Here is a 19,578-nt window from a genome sequence, read left to right on the forward strand (position 1 = left end):
ATCCATATACGATTATCTTGTATAAGAATACTAGTATACACTTTTTATGGTATTTGTATACTAGTATTCAGCGTACTCGTCATGTTGCTCAAGTTAGTGACAAACCCGGTAATAAGTCTAACTAGATCACATTGGTGAAAAGGGGACGGGATTGTAATAACGACATTAGGAGCTTATCTGCTATCATCTGTGAAACGGATATCCCATAACGGTCAACCAACTCGTGATAACGTCCGTCAAATTTAACGAATGGATGATTTTAACTTCACCACTTAGTGACTAACAAAGGTCAGAGGCTGCTGACTAATGATAGGCTCAAAAATACGGCGGTGTTAAACATATTTTGTGAGATCTCAACCATCCCCATAAACATCTGGTCAATGTAGAATTTAATTAAAACACACACACTCAGCAATACGCACAGTGCAATTAAACTAAAGAAAGTCCGAGACCGAATATGTCTTTCATTTTTTTTTAAATACAGCTCGGTGTTTCGGTCTAGTTCAAAACAGTGTTTATTTTCATATAACATCAATATCTTCTCGTGCTGATCATGCTTCAACTTTGCCGCTTGAGTTGAGTTTAAACATCAGTTAATCATCACCGCCATCATCTCACAATGCATACCAAATATCTTGTTTTCCTATTTCTTATACTGTAAGTTAACCCGAATAATCCAGTCGCCATTTTCCGCGCACTACAATCACTCTATTTAGATTAGGAGAAATGATCGTTGATAGCTATAGATGACGCTGAATTATTCGAATTATCTGACAGTGTGGTATATTTCAATGAGACCTACATGAACTTCCCGTTTTATCATTTTTCTGCTAGTTATATATACGAACTTTCAAGACTTATATAACTGACAATAACCTATCAATTTTAGAATATCAGTGACACGATACGTGTCTCAATCAAAACAGGAACTGATTTGCTTTCGGAGTATCTGTAGTTCTTCCCGTTTTTTGTAGTGCAGGTTGCTCAATCTTTAGTTTTCTGCTTTATGTATGTTTTGGTCTTTCTCTCTTGACAGTAGTGTTGTCAGTCTTTCTTCGACTTTTGTTTTATTAAACCTCCCCCACCCCGTCCCCTGCATTAATTAAACTAAAATATTTCGTCTGTTCATGCTCGAAACCATGTTCTCTAAATATTTGAAGATCAAATATGTAAAAGCAGGAAATTATGCCCCATTTTTATGGGCATTGTGTTTTCTGGTTTGTGCGTTCGTTCGTCCGTCCGTTCGTTTGTCCGTCCGTCTGTCCCGCTTCAGGTTAAAGTTTTCAGGTTAAAGTTTTTGGTCGAGGTAGTTTTTGATGAAGTTGAAGTCCAATCAACTTGAAACTTAGTAGACATGTTCCCTATGATATGATCTTTTTAATTTCCACTGAACATAGAAAATGATAGTGCGGATGGGGCATCCGTGTACTATGGACAAATTCTTGTTTTTGCTTATTATGATACAAACTGCAAATCGGACAAATGATACAAATAAATACAAACGAAAAACCACTACGATAAAGTATTTATAAAAATTTCAAGCAGAAAAAAATTCAATCATATATCACTTCGTATGTTAACATTAGTACAAATGAATATGCCATTAAAAGTCTAGTTGTGTCTCGAACACTCGACCGGTTTTTAAATTTTTAGCCCTGAATAATAATTCAGTACCACCGAAAACAAGTGTTTCTTCAATTTCCAAAGTTTCGCCTTCTTTGAGCTTTGGCAAATCTACGATTAAATTACCAAGACGTTGACATGTCGGATCGGTAACGTATCTTGGATTCGGATCAGTCGAAGTGTAGATCGCACATTCGAGAGTCTTCTCATTCGGATTTAATGCTTGGAATATCTGTGAGGAGGTGTGGCCTTCTTCAACTTTATCGCGAATAGATGCAAATTTGAAGAAAACATCTTTACACCGATCGGTTCCGCCCATTCGGATCTTCTTTGTTTCCGGATGAATATCTGGATCCCATTCAGGCCAGCTTTGAATCCCATAAGTTTTCTTCAAAATTCTTTTAGTTATTTTCTTTTTCTGTCGACCAAATAAGACGGCTCCTTTTAAAACGGCAAGTCCTGATTCATCTGGAATTATAATTTTTCTATTTTCTCCAAACTTATTTCTAACAGCCATCTGCACCAGTTCGCATTCTGAAAAACCACCGACCATAACAACATTTTTTAGATTTGATAGGAGCGGATCTGCAAAGAGTTCGTGGAGATGATTTAATAACTCATCTATTGTCTCTTTGAAGAGGTTTCTGAAAGTGTTGGGTTTAATGTGTATTTTTTGTCCTTCAACCGAGACCGTGTCTTTATATTTTGTCCTTTTGATTTGATTATTCATGTTCCCTTTGTGTTTTTTAACAAGATCCATTAAGCCAACAGGCATTGTTATAACAATGTTTGTTGCTGATTTTGTTGTTATTGATCGCTTTTTTATTTCAAATTCATGCAACAGATGAAAATAGTCTTCTAAATCTTCTTTTCTCAACCCTTCAACAACTTCCGCGCCAAAAACCTCCTTTAAAAATTCTATATAGGCGTTATCTACCGAGGTCCCTCCCCAAGGACCACCACTAGGCGGAACAACTTCTTCTAGTGTTTCATCATGTTGTTGTTGGTGTAACGTGATATCCGCTGTACCACCTAAAACATTTATAAAATAGAATAAAAATATAATGTGCAGAGTATGATTCATTTTAGACTAACATACATTGCTTAATCTTTTCGTTTTCTACGTAATGTTTTGTGTACCTTTTTTTGCCAGGGATTTGTCGGTTTTTCTTTCAGATTGACTTTTAGATTTCTTCATTGGTATGTTTTTCTCATTTTTTTTTTTCGTTTAAATTTACATTACAAACCAATGGCAAACATGTAACTAACCCATATACGCTTATATTTTTATAAGAATACTAGTATACACTTTTTATGGTATTTGAATATTCAGTGTACTCGTCGTGTTGCCCATGTTAGTACCAACCCGGTTATAAGTCTAATTCAGTAGGTTACATTCGTGAAAAGAGAACGGGATTGTAGTAACGACATTAGGAGCATATCCGCCATCATCTGTGGAACCAACTCGTGAAGGCGTCCATAAAATTTAATGGGCAACATGGTATGCATTTCGTTTAAAAGTACCATTGAAAGTATATTACCTAATACCATATGCAAATACAACTTTCGACACTCTTTAAGTGATAAACTTCAACCGGTTAGTGTACTCTGTATTTTTTTTGTCATGTGCATTGCTTGGCATTTGACAATTATAACGCTTATGTTTCGACTTATCGTTTTATTGGCCTATTATATTATACTCATCTTAATACAAAACAAAAATGAACTTAAAAACAAGAAATTAAGACTTTGTTAATTTTATACGTCAATAGCGCTTTCCTGGATTTACCTTCAACAGGAACTCTCAATGCTAAAACTTTGAAATCCGGATTGATTGAATACTGAACCACGCTTATTAAACTTTGCCTTATTATAGGTAGTTAGAATCTCAGTTTGGCAAATGCATGGCATTGTTAAAAAGGGCACATAATCAAACCCTGTCTTAGGTATGAATAATTAAACGGCATTACAAATGTACAGCAAAATAATACCTCCTAAATCTATGACCATAAACTTCATTCCAGGTTTGATCGTCTGCAGGAATCTGTTGGCTTCTTTCTCAACGTCTAGTCTAAGTTCCTGGCAATATATAGAAGCTACTTCCGGTTCCAATGCCAATTTCAATTGGTCCTTATCTATGTCTGCCTAAAAACAAAATTTATATGTAAACGGTATGGTCATTGTTCAAACGAATGATCTTTTTATCCAGCATGTATAATGGAAATTCTATTTACATTTGGTGCTGAAATTCCAGGGAGATAAAGTGTTCTTCATTATAGATAAATGTATAATTCATCATGCTCGTGAAAAATATAGTGTGAATTATAAGCATTTTCTAAATTAAAGACTATGGCGGTACTTAAAGTATTGAGACTTATTTTTAGAAAAAAAAGTTAACTGTTATAGCTCAAACGCATCAAACGAATGGATAACAACTGCCATATTCCTGACTTGGTTCAGACATTTTCCTATGTAGAAAATGGTGGATTAAATCTAGTTTTAAAGTTAGCTAAACCTCTCACTTTTTTAGGAAAAGCACAAGAAAAAAAAAGGTTGAGAATGTGATAAGCAAACATTTCAAAAGAGAAAAAGATTATCCATCATATAGATTAATCATAATGCAAATTACCTTCTCTGCAGCTTTTCTCATGAATAATTTGGACTGATCTGCCCATATCGCAGGTACAGTCAACACATATTGAATATCTTCATCTTTGATATCTACTTTCATTGTCAGGAATTTACTGTTTAGCTTCTTGATCATCTGTTCTTTAAGGTATTTTATAGCAATACAAAATATCTCAAGAGCTTTCATCTGCTTACCACGCTCTTCTGTTAACATAGTATCAAGTGTAATTCTCTGGAAAAAAAATAAGAATGTAACGGATTAATGAAAACAATTTATAGAAAACAACTAAAAATAAAGAATGAGCGCATGATACGCCCGTCGCTTTTTGAAAGAATAAAGTTCCATAACTCCCCAATTTCATAACAGAAATTTATTAAAACAAACTAACGGTAACCTATAGTTGTGTTTCTGTTTCATTTGGTCTCTTTTGGAGAGATGTCTCGTTAGCAATCATACCACGTCTTCTTTTTTTTATAAAGATACTAGGTTATATAAATAGACAAAATGCATTCACCAAAGTTTAATGAAAAATGCTCAAAGAACGAAGAATCCCTACTTTTTTAATGGATAAAATTATCCCGAAACTCGGAAACCTAAAATCAAAAATTTATAAAAATCGAACGAGAACTTGCTTCTATCGCCATTTACAATCCAATAAAGTTTCATACAATTTTTTTACTGTCCGACGTGCTGACAACAGACGGACGGACTAATAGACGAACGGATGGACGGACGGACAACGTTATACCGTAATACGTCTTGTAAATGTGCGTACATACATTTGGAATGTGTCTTTCAATGAGACAACTATCCACTAAAAACCAAAAAGGACAACGTTGTCAAGAAATTGCAGTTCTCCATACGGCTTTCAGCTATAAACTTATACTGTAAACTAAGCTGTAACGGCCCCGGAAAACGCAATGTGAAAAAAAATCAAAAGAAAAATAAACACAAACGGTCTGTTTTATAGTACCAAATATAAACGAAAAACAAATAAATATGTCAGACATCAACCAACGATAAACAAATCACCTATAAAACAACAAGTGTTTTACATTGCTTTCCACCATTTTCTACATAATTATTAAAAAAAATGCCTGTACCAAGTTAGGAATATGACAGTTGTTATCCTTTCGTCTGATGTGTTTGAGCTTTTGACTCTGCCATTTAATTACGGATTTTCCGTTTTGAATTTACTCGGAGTTCGGTATTTTTGTTATTTTACTTTTTAAAAATTTAAGAACTTGGTGAGTTGAAGTAAAACAAATAAACCTCATTATAGCACTGGTTAGATACCGTTCTTGTTTGATTGTTATTCACCGAGAGTATCAACAGCTCAGGCGTTTGTGCTTCCGAACTGACATGATTTATAAGAAACCTTTTTAAATTGTCCGTTTATGAGTTATGAAATTGTTAAGAAACTTCCTTAAGCAAAGTCAACCTTAAATGAATTTGCCAATTATTCATATACAAACGTGAGTGTAGCTCTTCACATGTTTCGCGTCTTATACATCCTCGGCTTTCAAATAATTGCTCTTGAGTGTTCATAATAATAAAAATAACATTTTCGGTTTGGTTAAAGAAACTTCACCGAAAATTATCACCAAGCCAAACTGGAATAAAACCTCTGAAAATTACATTGAAATCCTGAATATATTTTTGGGAGAGACAGATACAAAGTGCAGATGACGGAAGAAAAAATAAAGGAGCAAACGGTTACAATGGCCAATATACGCTTTAGTGAACTAAATGCTTTCAGCCTAAATCAGACCGTTGATTTTCTATTTTGAATTGTTTCACAATTTGTCACCTTAGGCCTTTGTGAGCTAAGCTACACCAGTACCTAGTGGCATAAAAAAAATTCAAAATATTGAGATTCATATAAGGTTTTTGCAATTGATGTAATAATTTAACTTACTGAAATGGGAACAATGTTAATTGCCATGAATATTCGTATATGTTGCCTTTTGACACTGGGAAATGTTGTAAATTTACAAAGATTTGTTAGTATTGTCATTGATTGTACAAGACAGAAAATTTGGTGTTGTATTAATGCAAGAAAAATTTTGGAATGATGATTTTATTGAAAATGTAAAGAATTTGTATGAAGGTGATATTTATTATAGTAATCGTACAGATGGCAGACGTGCTAGCTAGCAATTATTATAAAGATAAAATAAAATGTATTTATAACAAGAATGTGTTTATAGTACACGGATGCTCAAATCGCACTATCACTTTCTATGTTCAGTGGACCGTGAAATTGTGGTCAAATTTGACATTAAAATTAGAAAGATCATATCATAAGGAACATGTGTACTAAGTGTCAAGTTGATAGGACTTCAACTTCATCAAAAACTACCTTGACAAGAAAACTTTAACCAAAAACTTTAACCAGAAACGGGACAGACGGACGAACGAACGGACGCACATACAAGAAAACATAACGCCCATAAATGGGGCATAAAAATAATCAAGGTAGATTTATTCACGTGACTTATTAGAATGATACATTGGTAAACTTTATTTCCTTGTATGCAACTAATGTAATTTCTGATAGATGTAATTTCAATGAATTTTTTTATAGATCATACGGTCCGATATATATCATTTCGACTTAAATTTGTTATATTCTCTTAATTATTTAATTATTTGAAGAATTTCGAAACTAGAGGCTCTAAAGAGCCTGTGTCGCTCACCTTGGTCTATATGCTCTAAAACAAAGGACACAGATGGATTCATGACAAAATTGTGTTTTGGTGATGGTGATGTGTTCGTAGATCTTACTTTACTGAACATTCTTGCTGCTTACAATTATCTCTATCTATAATGAACTTGGCCCAGTATTTACAGTGGAAAAATATAACAAAAATTTACGAAATTTATGAAAATTGTTAAAAAATGACTATAAAGGGCAATAACTCCTTAAAGGGTCAATTGACCATTTTGATCATTTGACTTATTTGTAGGTCTTACTTAAAGTTTGCTGTACATCTATCTATCTATAATAATATTCAAGATAATAACCAAAAGCTGCAAATTTTCTTAGAATCACCAATTCAGGGGCAGCAACCCAACAACGGGTTGCCTGATTGGTCTGAAAATTTCAGGGCAGATAGATCTTGACCTAATGAACAATTTTATTCTCGTCAGATTTGCTCTAAATGCTTTAAATGCAGAGATATGAGCCCAAAACTGCATTTTACCCTATGTACTATTTTTAGCCATGTCGGCCATCATGGTTCGCGGGCGGGGTCATCGGACACATTTTTTAAACTACATACCCTAATGATGATTGTGGACAAGTTTGGTTAAATTTGTCTATGTAGTTTCAGAGGAGAAGATTTTTGTAAAAGATTACAAAAATTTACGAAAAAAACATTATTGGTGTTTACAGTTTATCTCTATCTATAATAATATTCAAGATAATAACCAAAAACTGCAAAATTTTCTTAAAATTACCAATTCAGGGGCAGCAACCCAACAACGGGTTGTCCGATTCATCTGAGAATTTTAGGGCAGATAGATCTTGACCTGAAAAACAATTTTACCTCGTGTCAGATTTGCTCTAAATGCTTTGGTTTCAGAGATATAAGCCAAAATCTACATTTTACCCCTATGTTCTATTTTTAGCCATGGCGGCCATCTTGGTTGATTGGCTGGGTCACCGGACACATTTTTTAAAATAGATACCCCAATGATGATTGTGGCCAAGTTTGGTAAAATTTGTACCAGTGGTTTCAGAGGAGAAGATTTTTGTAAAAGTTAACGACGACGGACGACGACGACGGACGACGACGGACGATGGACGACGGACGCCAGGTGATGAGAAAAGCTCACTTGGCCCTTTGGGCCAGGTGAGCTAAAAAATGTATTTTGGGAAATCGCATGGGAAAATTCAATCGTGTATACATATTGTTATTTGAAAAAAGGAATGTTTACCTCGTTATGAAGTGTCATCTTAAACCGCCGGAAATAATAGTATTCATCCATTTCTTCGTCAGGAACAATAGATGTTATATATTTGTTGTCTGCATCATACCCAAATGCTTTTAGTTTCTGTTCATTATCAAGTAGTACTGATGTCGGTGTTTTCATCGATGTTAAGTCGTTGTTTCTCCATTCGCATGTGTATATAGTCGTGTCCCCTCTGGCCGAAAAGGCAAATCCAGAATAGGTTGTCCCAAAGTCTATAGCAGCAACAAAAAGTCTGGTCTCATCCATGAGCCTGATTGTAAAATAATCATACCTAAACAAAAATAAAAAAATCCTGCAATTATGTTGTTAGAGGGTTTGTTAACTTCTACGTCATTTGGTCTCTGGTGGAGAGTTGTCTTATTGACAATCATACCACATCTTTTTATGTTTATATTATAGACATTATTAAATTATTCTTTCAAAATTGTCTTCTTTTTTTTTGCTGTTTCTCATATTTGTTTTTCGTTTATTGTTTTGCACAGTTTGTTCTTGTGTTGTGCCGTTACACCACTGTCCAATTGAATTGTTTCATAATTCTCATGTCGGGGGGGGGGGGGGGGGGGTCGCTTTTATAGCTGAATATACGGTATAGGTTTTTCTCATTGTTGAAGGCCGTATGGTTGCCTATAATTGCTGACATCCGTTTCCTTAGAACTTTGGTGAATAGTTGTCTCATTGGCTATCATACCACATCTCCTTATTTTTATAACTAGCTCTCTATTTCGCATCGAGGCACCATCACTATCATTGTTTCACTTCAAAATGATTTTGCATCAACTTATGATTGTTGTCCTGTGGCGTGTTGAAGAGTATGTTTTTTTCCCTATTTATATGATTATAAATTCCGTTGAAGGAAGAGTCAAAATATACTTCAAGTCACTTAATCACTCGTGGAGTAGGCTCAGCTGACCCTTCCATAGACTACGAGTTTGTGTTGCTTAATCTTTATATTACTGTATAGTGTTTTGTGGATAAACAACTTAATAAGTATATTCAATTCATTACGTTGTCACAAGCGTTTACATTTCGAAAGCGGACTTATCTCATGAATAATATTGACAGTATAGATGACTCGATCTTATTGGTGTAAATAATTTATTAAAGATATGCGGTAAACGTCAACGAGACAACAATCCAACGACAGAAAAAAAAATATGATGTCGGCTTATCTATTTGGAAAAGGGGTATCCGAATGTAAATTAATATCTGATAAGAATACAGGAAGATGTGGGTCTTTTTAAGACAGCAATCCATCCACACCAAAAAACAAAGTCACCTATAGGTATATTGATAACTTGTTATTTGATTAACTTCCAGTGGCAAATATTTCATGCATATTTAGGACGAGAATAAAATAACAATAAATACAATAGGTAGGTCCTGTACTAGAAGCCATCACGGATGAAGGTCGGGGGAACTTGGACTGCCACTGGAAAATGAGGGTATATTGGATAAGAACAGAAATTTTTCCTTGCAACATGCCACCTACGGACCCATCAAAGAGTTGTTGTAAGGGTTTCTAACGCGCAGAGAGCGTGTCACTCTCTCTGCACGAGACATCGGATCAAATGTTCCTATTCTGACCGGACGTGACTGCGTACTTATACATCCCACACAGCCAAACAGATTCCCCACTTTTGAAAGAGATTTATTGCCCGTCGGAAGAAAACCAAAGTGACAATAGTTCTATTCTCACGTCAACCTTGAGGAAACTGTTTAGGTCTACTGCATATGTTTTAGGTAACAAAACCTACAGTCCTCAATAATTGACAAGTGTCTTGTATACCCACAAACCAAGCTATAAATCTTGAGTGCCGACAAGTTGTGACTACAGATGTGTCATCAGTACTCATGGTACTAGACTTCAATCATTCTAGGATCGTCTTGTGCAATGCATAAATTATATTTGTGTAAGGAATTTGAAGAAAACCGATATTATTATAGCGGGTCTGGAGGGGGTTTACAGAATAGATAATAATGGGTAAAACATATAGAATAAAGAAAAATCATTATGGACCAAAATTATAAAGAATAGAGAATAATGGTTATTAAGTTATAACGAATAGAGAGTAATGGTAAAAAAGTTAAAAAACAGAAAAAAATGGTAAAAAAAAAGAATAAGGAAAATTTACAGAAATGAAGAGTCCCATCCAGACCTCATACAAGTCGATCCACCAGACAATACAATATAATTAAATAACCAAGGTAACGATGTTTTGATTAACTTTCTACCACAGGCACTAGACGTTCTGTAAATAGTAATTAAATATGGGCAATGGGAAGAAAATAGTGTTCATGTATATAAAAAGAGCTCTTTTTTTATATACATTGACACTATTTTCTTCCCATTGCCCATAGTTTATTACTATTGACAGAACGTCTAGTGCCTGTGCTTCTACTATCACATATATAACTCAAAGAGACAAACTATCTTACGATATATTAGTAAATTTTATTAAGATATTAGTTTTCAGTTAATTGCATGGTAGCTATAGGACCAATTGGATTTGTGGCAAATTAAACCGGCTACTGCATGCCCTTCGGTAGGATTAACATGAAATTCAATCATTTTCACTTGATCACGGATTTACATTGTGCCAAAAAGTTTTGGTTACGGATAAAACTGATTTCTTGGGGAATAAAACGTTGTCGGTCTACTAATTTGGCCATTGTATAGCATTTAGTTACTTGTATTTGTTTACTATACTTTCTGTTTATAGTTTCTCATTTAACATGTCTAATTGTTTGTACCAGAATTAAGATGTTTAAATTGATAAACATATAATAACAACAAGGACAACAAAAGTTGGTTTGCATTAATTATGTACCTGAATTATCTGTCTAATTTCTTCTTCTCTTTCATCGTCGATTATCAGGATGTAAATTAGCCTACAACTGTTATTTAAAGGGAAGTAATCGATATTGTATGTTTATTTTTGTGAAGTATAAATAAATTGTAGTATTTTACACATGTTTTACGTGCAATTTCAGAGGCGGATTTAGAGGGGGGCTTATGGAGCTACATTAATTGTTAATTCGGACTTTTTACCTGTTCATTTCAAAATGTTGCCTAGTTTTTGGGCCTGAAGGCCCCCTTATCAAAATCCTAGATCGACATCGGAATTTCTTTTTATATTCGAATTCTTCTAGTTCTTATTTCAAACGAACATACGGTAGTACAATATAATAATTTATTTAAAAAAAACCACGTGTTTTGAGGACAGCTCGCCAGCATGTGCTGTAAGCTTATTATAAAGCACAGTGATCATGATAAATGATAATTAATGCACCGACCATTCAATTTATTTTTGAAATTAATTCAACAATGAGTTTCATGTATGATATTGTGAAATATAGGAGTAGGCCTACTACAAACAAAGTACACAAAATTATACTCCGGCCCTTGTAAAGTCCATGCTTTAGTAAAACAAATCCTAAAAATATTTGGAATAAGAAATACAATAGGAGGTGCACTATGGGATTACATGGTGAAGATTCTGAGCGGAAATTTAGCTGGGTACGTGTTAATGAACAGCTAGAAGTCCATGTTATTCCAAAGTAAATCCCCAAAATCATTCAAGAGAAAAATCTTAAATAGGTGATAAAAGCATCATGTGAGTGCTGGCTGAACTGAATACGAGCTTCCAATGACAATATTTCATAAATAAATTACAGCTATTGGGACACACAAACACGATATCATCAGTGCTCAACTTTAATAAGTATATTCATTATTCGGAGGGTGCTACGTTAATCTACCCTAAAATTCCGTAAACATATTGTAAATATGTATAATTATATACGCATATAAATAGGGGAGGAGGATTTTTTTCAGACGGCATATTCATTTTCACCTTTTTAAGTCTCATTTATATCCCCCTTTTCCAATATCAAATGGCCGTACTCTTCTCCTTAAACCTTTTTTCTAGTAATGATATATACATATAATGATATCAAGACAAAAATAGCTGATATCACTGACAATAATTTGTAGTTTTTAATTTTAGCAACACGATGGGTGTCTCAAGTGGAGCAGACACTACTTACCTTCCGGAACAACTGAGGTCATCCCCTGTTTTGCTTGGATGCGTGTTGTTCAATTTTTAGTTTTCTGTTTAGTGGACGATTGTTTGTTTTTTTTTGTCTTTCTTCTGCTGGCGGTTTTTCATTGCCCCCACCCCCCCCCCCCCCCTTCCCCCCAAAACCGCTTTGTTATCTTCTATTAGTGCATTTCAAACATATATTTCTCGTCAAAAGTGATCGAAACCTTATATACACCTGACAAGATCAAATATTGAAGAGCAACAAATCGAATGTAGCATTTCATTAGGATGCACACAGTTATTCCGACAAATGTTACAAATAAAAACAAAGGCATGGAGGTATATTTTATAATATAAAAAATATAAAATAAGGAGATATGGCATGATTGCCAATGAGACAACTCATTCAGAGTCCAAATGCAGCGGATTTCAGCAACTTACTATATAGGTCAACGTACGGCCTTCGACAATAAGAGAAACCCATAAGAGAAAAACAACCTTAATCTTATCACTTCGTATGTTAACATAAGTACAAATGAATATGCTATTAAAAGTCTAGTTGTGTCTCGAACACTCGACCTGTTTTTAAATTTTTAGCCCTGAATAATAATTCAGTACCACCGAAAACAAGTGTTTCCTCAATTTCCAACGTTTCGCCTTCTTTGAGCTTTGGTAAATCTACGATTAAATTACCCAGACGCTGACATGTCGGATCGGTAACGTATCTTGGATTCGGATCAGTCGAAGTGTAGATCGCACATTCGAGAGTCTTCTCATTCGGATTCAATGCTTGGAATATCTGTGAGGAGGTATGACCATCTTCAACTTTATCGTTTATAGATGCAAATTTAAAGAAAACATCTTTACATCTATCGGTTCCGCCCATTCGAATCGTCTTTGTTTCCGGGTGAATATCCGGATCCCATTCCGGCCAACTTTGAATTCCAGACGTTTTCTTCAAAATTCTCTTAGTTATTTTCTTCTTCTGATGACAAAATAACACAGCTCCTTTTAAAACGGCAAGCCCAGATTCGTCCGGAATAATAATTTTTCGGTCTCCACAATAACAAAACATACAATGAAAATACGGCGCGCCTCAAAGTACCATTGAATAAACTTATCATAGATACCGGGATTAAAATTTTGAACGCCAGGCGAGTCTTTCGTCTACAAAAGACTCATCAGTCTGTGACGCTCGAATCAAAATACCATGGAAAGTGCATTATCCCGTATGAAATTATAAGGCGTATTACGCCTGGAAATAAGGCGTAAACCAGGCGTAAGTGGTAGTTACGTGTCTAGATCCAGGCGTAAGGGAGCAGGAAACGTAAATTTGTAGTCCGTACGGGCGTAGAAAAAAGTGGTAAACCTGGCGTAAATTGAAATAAGCAAGGCGTAAATTTTCTTACGGGCGTAAAACTGTTGGTATGGGGTAAATCATAATACCCATAATGCTTTGTTTAAAGGATCATGGGAATTTTTCTTTCAAAATTTGGCTCTTTGGTTTTAGTTTGCAAGAGTTGGACTTAATACAGCTTCATACATTCAGGGATAATTAGCTTGTTTTGTGCTTTTTGGAAGAATTTGGAAATATGGAATCAAATTGATTAATAAAAATTGTGAAAAAAATGGAAAGTAATACATGGTAAATAATAATTATGTGAGTATATTACCTAAGTTATTAAGTTTTAAGTTCTAACAGTAATTTTGAAATCCCAAAACCTTTATCCTTGGATAATAACATTGAAATCTTTTGCATGAAGTTACATTGCAGTATTATCATTTATATTTCAAAGGACATTAATTTATAAAAAACTTAGTTAATCAAAATGCAGAAGTTTTATTTCAAGAAAAATTAATTGTCATAATTCTTATTTAAACTTAAACTAATTTGAGCCAGTGTCTGTCTAAAATGTATTTATTTATATATTAGCTTCTTCAATGGTTAATATTTCCAGTTTTATGTCAAATAATGAGAAATTAAAGCAACAGTACAGAAGTTTGCATTAAATACACAAAAGTACACAGCTAGGGTAATACACTGATTTGAAATAAGTGTAGTATTATGTAAGGATATTACGCCTGGTTTATTTATTGACCAGGCGTACTCATTTGCATATTACGCCTAATTTTACGCCTGGTTTCCGCCTCAGTTACGCTTGGTTTCCGCCTGGTTTACGCCTGGACATGCATTCCTTAAACACTGCAATGACGCCCAGATAAAGTATAATTTTTACGCCTGGTTTCCGTGTCATATACGGGCGTCACAGTTCGTACAGGTTTTATTTAAGACCAACATACATTGCTTAGTCTTTTCGTTTTCTGTGTGATGTTTTGTGGACTTTCAAGGTTTACTTCGTACTTTTTCTTTTACCAGGGAGTTGTCGGTTTTTCTTTGACTTTTAGATCGCTTCATTGGTATGGTTTTCTCATTTTTTTTATTTATTTTTTTTATCTAATTTTATATTGCGAACCAGGAGCAAAAAGTGTAACTAATCCATATACGCTTATCTTTTCATAAGAATACTAGTATACACTTTCAATGGTATTTGTATATTCAGATATTCAGTGAACTATATTAAATGGAAATGTGCTGAGTACGTTCATAAAATAAGAAAATAAGTACATATCTATTTAATTTTATATTATATACAGATATAAATAATACGAAAAATAATGACAATCTGTAAAATATGTCACTGAAACTGTCAAATCTATGGTACATATATATAGATTCTACATAGAGTACAACTGCACACGATATTTATTCACTCTCGACAGTTAAATTTTCAAATTGAAAACGCGAGGCTGGCCGAGCGTTTTAAACATTTTAAATTTAACTGTCGAGAGTGGATAAATATCGTATTGCACGAGATAAGGTGGTGGAATCTGAAACCAAAGTTTCATGAAACTGCTCGAAGCACCTTTGAGTTATTGTCCGAAAACTGGAAGAATCCCTACTTTTTTATGAATAAAATCCCGAAACTCGGAAACCTAAAATCTAAAATTCATAAACATCGAAAGAGAATTTACGTCAATAGATATAAACAATTCACCAAAGTGTCATAAAAACGGCTAAAAGCATTTCTGAGTTATTTTCCTAAAACTGGAAAATCCCCCGTTTATAATGAACAAAACCCCACTCGGAAACCTAAAATCTAAAATATATAAAAGTCGAAAGGGAGCTTGTGTCAATAGCTATAAACAATTCACCAAAGTTTCATGCACATTGGTAATTGTCCGACGTGTTGACGACGTACAAACTGACGGACGGACGGACGGACGGACTGACGGAAAAACGGACGAACAGACGGACGGACGAACGGAAGGACAACGGTATACCATAATACGTCCCGTAAATGGGCGTATACAAATGGAATGTTGTATGTCTTTCAAAGAGACAACTATCCACTAAAAACCAAAAAGGACAAAGTTGTCAAGAAATTGCTGATCTCCATACGGTTTTCAACTATATATAAAAAGTAAAATCACAAAAATACTGAACTCCGAGGAAAATTCAATCGGAAAGTCCCTAATCACATGGCAAAATCAAATGACAAAACACATCAAACGAATGGACAACAACTGTCATATTCCTGACTTGGTACAGGCATTTTCAAATGTAGAAAATGGTGGATTGAACCTGGTTTTATAGCGCTAAACCTCTCACTTGTACGACAGTCTTATCAAATTTCGTTATATTTACAACGATGCGTGAACAAAACAGACATTATAAATAAAATAGTCAAAATATGGGTACAGCAGTCATCACTGTGTTACAATATCAAAACAAACAATTATTTACAAAAAAAGCACAAAAGCATCTATCAAATTAAGACCCACAATTAAACCTATACCGTAAACTAACCTATAAAGGGCCCCGGATGACACAATGTGAAAAAATTTCAAAAGAAAAAAAAGCAGAGACGGCCTGTTTCATAGTACCAACTATAAACGAGAAACAAATATGTCAGACATCAACCAACGATAACCAAATCGCCTTTAAAACAACAAGTCAAAATGTTTTAAAGTTTTAAGAGATTGATGAGTTGAAGAAAATAAATCTACAAATAAATATCATTATAGCACTGGTTAGATACCGTTGCTGGTGGATTGTTAGTCCCCGAGGGTATCAACATCTCAGTTGTCGGTGCTTAAGTACTGACATAATTTATAACATACATTTCTTAAAATGTCCGTTTATGAATTATGAAATTATGAAGAATTTCCCTCAGGCAAAGTCAACCTTAGATGAATTTGCCAATTAGGCAAAAAAAAAATATATGCCGGTCTGTTTAAGGTTACATACGTTAAAAAAATAGGGTAGGTAGGTCGGTATTTCCATTTTATTTTATTTTTTCATTTTATTTTTTGTGACATTATTTTGAGTCATGCCGTTTCGTCTTGTCGTGGTCCGAGTTGATCATGGGCCGAGTTTACCCGTATTTTTAATGATTGGATATTTCCCTTGGTAATTGGTTGGAAAAAATGGCAGCAAAGTGTTTACTTCATCACACGAGTTGCGAATTTCCTTAAAACAGCTGTCATATTCACGATTGTGAACATTGGGATGTATCAGGCAATTGATTTATATTATTTGCAACACTAACTTCGCTTTTGACACGAGTTCAGTTTATTTTTCACTTTACGACGGAAATAAAATGACTTAGGGTTGGTCGGTTACCCGTAAACAGACATATATTTTTTTGGCCTTATTTTTAGATCTCTTTTGGTTATATAGCTCTTCACATGTTTCGGGTCTTATACATCCTCGGCTTTCAAATAATTGGCCTTGAGTGTTCATCATAGAGATAAATCCAGAAAAGTGATTCGGGCTCATAAAATTTATAAGATGTTATTTTCATTTTTTAGTTGTTCGTATGGTCGACATTATAGCATTGGCGGCACAAAGTTGAAAATTACATTTTTATTTTTGTTTAAGAAACTTCACCGCAAATTGTCACCAAACAAAACAGGGATACAGTTACATTGACATCCCGAATATATTTTTGGGAGAGGCAGATACAAAGTGCAGATTGACGGAGGAACAAATAAAGGAGCAAACGGTTACAATGGACAATACACACTTTAGTGAACTAAAAGCTTTCCGCATAAATCAAACTGTTGGTTTTCTATTTTAAATTGTTTCACAATTTGTCATCCTGGGTCTTCGTCAGCCAAGCTGCACCTAGTGATATCAAGAAATAAAAAAAATTGAGATTCATAAGGTTTTTGCAATTGGTTTATTAATTTGACTTTAATGAAATAGGTAAAATGTTAATAACTATGAATATTCATATGTGTTGCCGTTTGAGACCGTAAATATAACAAACATAGATAGCGGTATTATATTATCAATTTTCTTTTCTTTGCCGATAGTAAATAAGTATCATTTTGATAAAGTTAATTTGGCTTTATTCTTTAATTATTCGAAGAAATATATTTTCGAATAAAGCATTGTGGGAAATAGCGTGAGACAAATTAAATCGTGTATTTTATCAAATATGCAACTTGCTGGACCGTTTTAAATGCTTGACTAATCCAAGAAATCATTTTACACGTCAATGAATATTTGTATAATGTATACCTCATTATGAAGTGTCATCTTAAACCGCCGGAAATAATAGTATTCATCCATTTCTTCGTCAGGAACAATAGTTGATATATATTTGTTGTATGCATCATACCCAAATGCTTTGAGTTTCTGTTCATTATCAAGTAGTACCGATGTCGGTGTTTTCATCGATGTTAAGTCGTTGTTTTTCCAGTCGCATGTGTAAATGGTCGTGTCCCCTCTGGCAGAAAAAGCAAACCCGGAATAGGTTGTCCCAAAGTCTATAGCAGCAACAAAAAGTCTGGTCTCATCCATGAGCCTGTTTGTGAAATAATCATACCTAAAGAAAAATTAGAAAATCCTGCTATATTATTGTTAAAAATTTTGCTAATTTCATCGGGTTTGACCTTACATGTATGAGCATCAGGACAACTGCCACATTTGAAGCAAGTTCTGGTTACCCTTCTGGAGCAGTTCATACCACACCCGGTTTTTGATGGTGTTCTTGTTGCTCAGTCTTTTGACTTCTATGTTGTGTTTTGTATACTGTGTTTTACTGTTGTTTTTTTTTTCAATGGCGTTGTCCACTTATTTTCGACTTATGAGTTTGAATGTCAATTTGGGATCTTTCGCCTCTCTTCTTCGTCATTTGGTCTCTGATGGATTGTTGTCTTTATGGCAATCATACCACATCTTCTTATATTTGTAAAATTAGTATACCAGTAAACAATAATAATCAGTGAATTTAATTCATCACGTTGTCACCGACTTTTTTCTTTTTGCAATGCAGACTTATTTCATGGATTATAAAGACCTTATTAATGACTTGAGATTAAAGATATGCGGTACCCGTCATTGTGACATCAACCCAACGACAAAAACAGCCGAGCTTTTCTCCTATTTCGTAGCGAGTACAAATACATTTTATATTTCCGACAATGTACATGTATTGTTTTTATCCTGCAATTTACACCCGGTACTTGAGCGTAAGTTGTTTAAATCCAAATCCTTTCCTCTGATTTTTCAAAGAAATCGACATAGTAGAAACGCGGACCGCAAAGAGGACCCCAAAATGAACTGTTACCCAGAAAGAAATAGCCATATTATCGCTTGCTCAACATGGAAGCGGGTAACAGGGGCCTTTATTTGTACATGTACAAATAAAGCAAACATTTATTTGTGTACCTGTTATTTGTACAATAGTTAGCGGATTGCAGGATAAGATTTCATATCATCTATGCGGAAAAGGGGTATCTGAATGGAAGTAATATTTGATATTTATACTGGAGATGTGAAATTTGTTGTAATCAAGACGGCTATCCAACCAAACCAAAAGCAAAAGATAGAAGTAGGAAGTATAAATTTATTGATGTTTGCTGAACCTCCAAAGGCAAATATTTCATGTATGTTCAGGACGAGAACAAATTAGCAATGCATACAATTTGTAGGTCCTGTAATAGAGGCCGTCCGGAGTGGAGGTCGTGGAAATTTGGAGTGCCACTGTAAAAAAAGGATATATTGGATAACGCCAGAAATGTTGAATTCCATCAGGCCAGCTACGGACCCCTGAAAGAGTTGTTGCAAGGGTTTTAAATGCGTGTTACTCTCTCTACATGAGGCATCGGATGTAACGTCCCCAATCTGACCAGACGTGACTGCGTATTTATACATCCCACACAGCCAAACGGATTTCTCACTTTAGGAAGGGTTTTACTGCCGGTCGTAGAATGTCGTAAAAGGATCATATTTCC

General features: G+C 34.5%; 1 protein-coding gene across 2 annotated transcripts; it reads right to left on the reverse strand.

Moving 5' to 3' along the window:
* Positions 1–1,510: 1,510 nt before the first annotated feature.
* Positions 1,511–18,151, reverse strand: LOC127714261 (heat shock 70 kDa protein 12A-like). 2 transcript variants are annotated; one of them, XM_052220322.1, is made up of 5 exons: positions 11,059–11,410; positions 8,195–8,501; positions 4,253–4,483; positions 3,615–3,768; positions 1,511–2,655 (listed from the first exon to the last, which is right to left on the reverse strand). In XM_052220322.1, exons 2-5 carry the CDS (start codon positions 8,474–8,476, stop codon positions 1,604–1,606), a joined length of 1,719 nt encoding a protein of 572 aa, XP_052076282.1. In that variant the 5' UTR covers positions 8,477–8,501; positions 11,059–11,410; the 3' UTR covers positions 1,511–1,603. The 2 variants fall into 2 exon arrangements, with proteins under 2 accessions (XP_052076282.1, XP_052076283.1); XM_052220323.1 differs by lacking the exons at positions 8,195–8,501; positions 11,059–11,410 and adding an exon at positions 17,861–18,151.
* Between the last annotated feature and the right edge of the window lie 1,427 nt (positions 18,152–19,578).

Source organism: Mytilus californianus, unplaced genomic scaffold, assembly GCF_021869535.1.
Source record: "Mytilus californianus isolate M0D057914Y unplaced genomic scaffold, xbMytCali1.0.p SCAF_9, whole genome shotgun sequence".
Classification (NCBI taxonomy): Eukaryota; Metazoa; Mollusca; class Bivalvia; order Mytilida; family Mytilidae; genus Mytilus; species Mytilus californianus.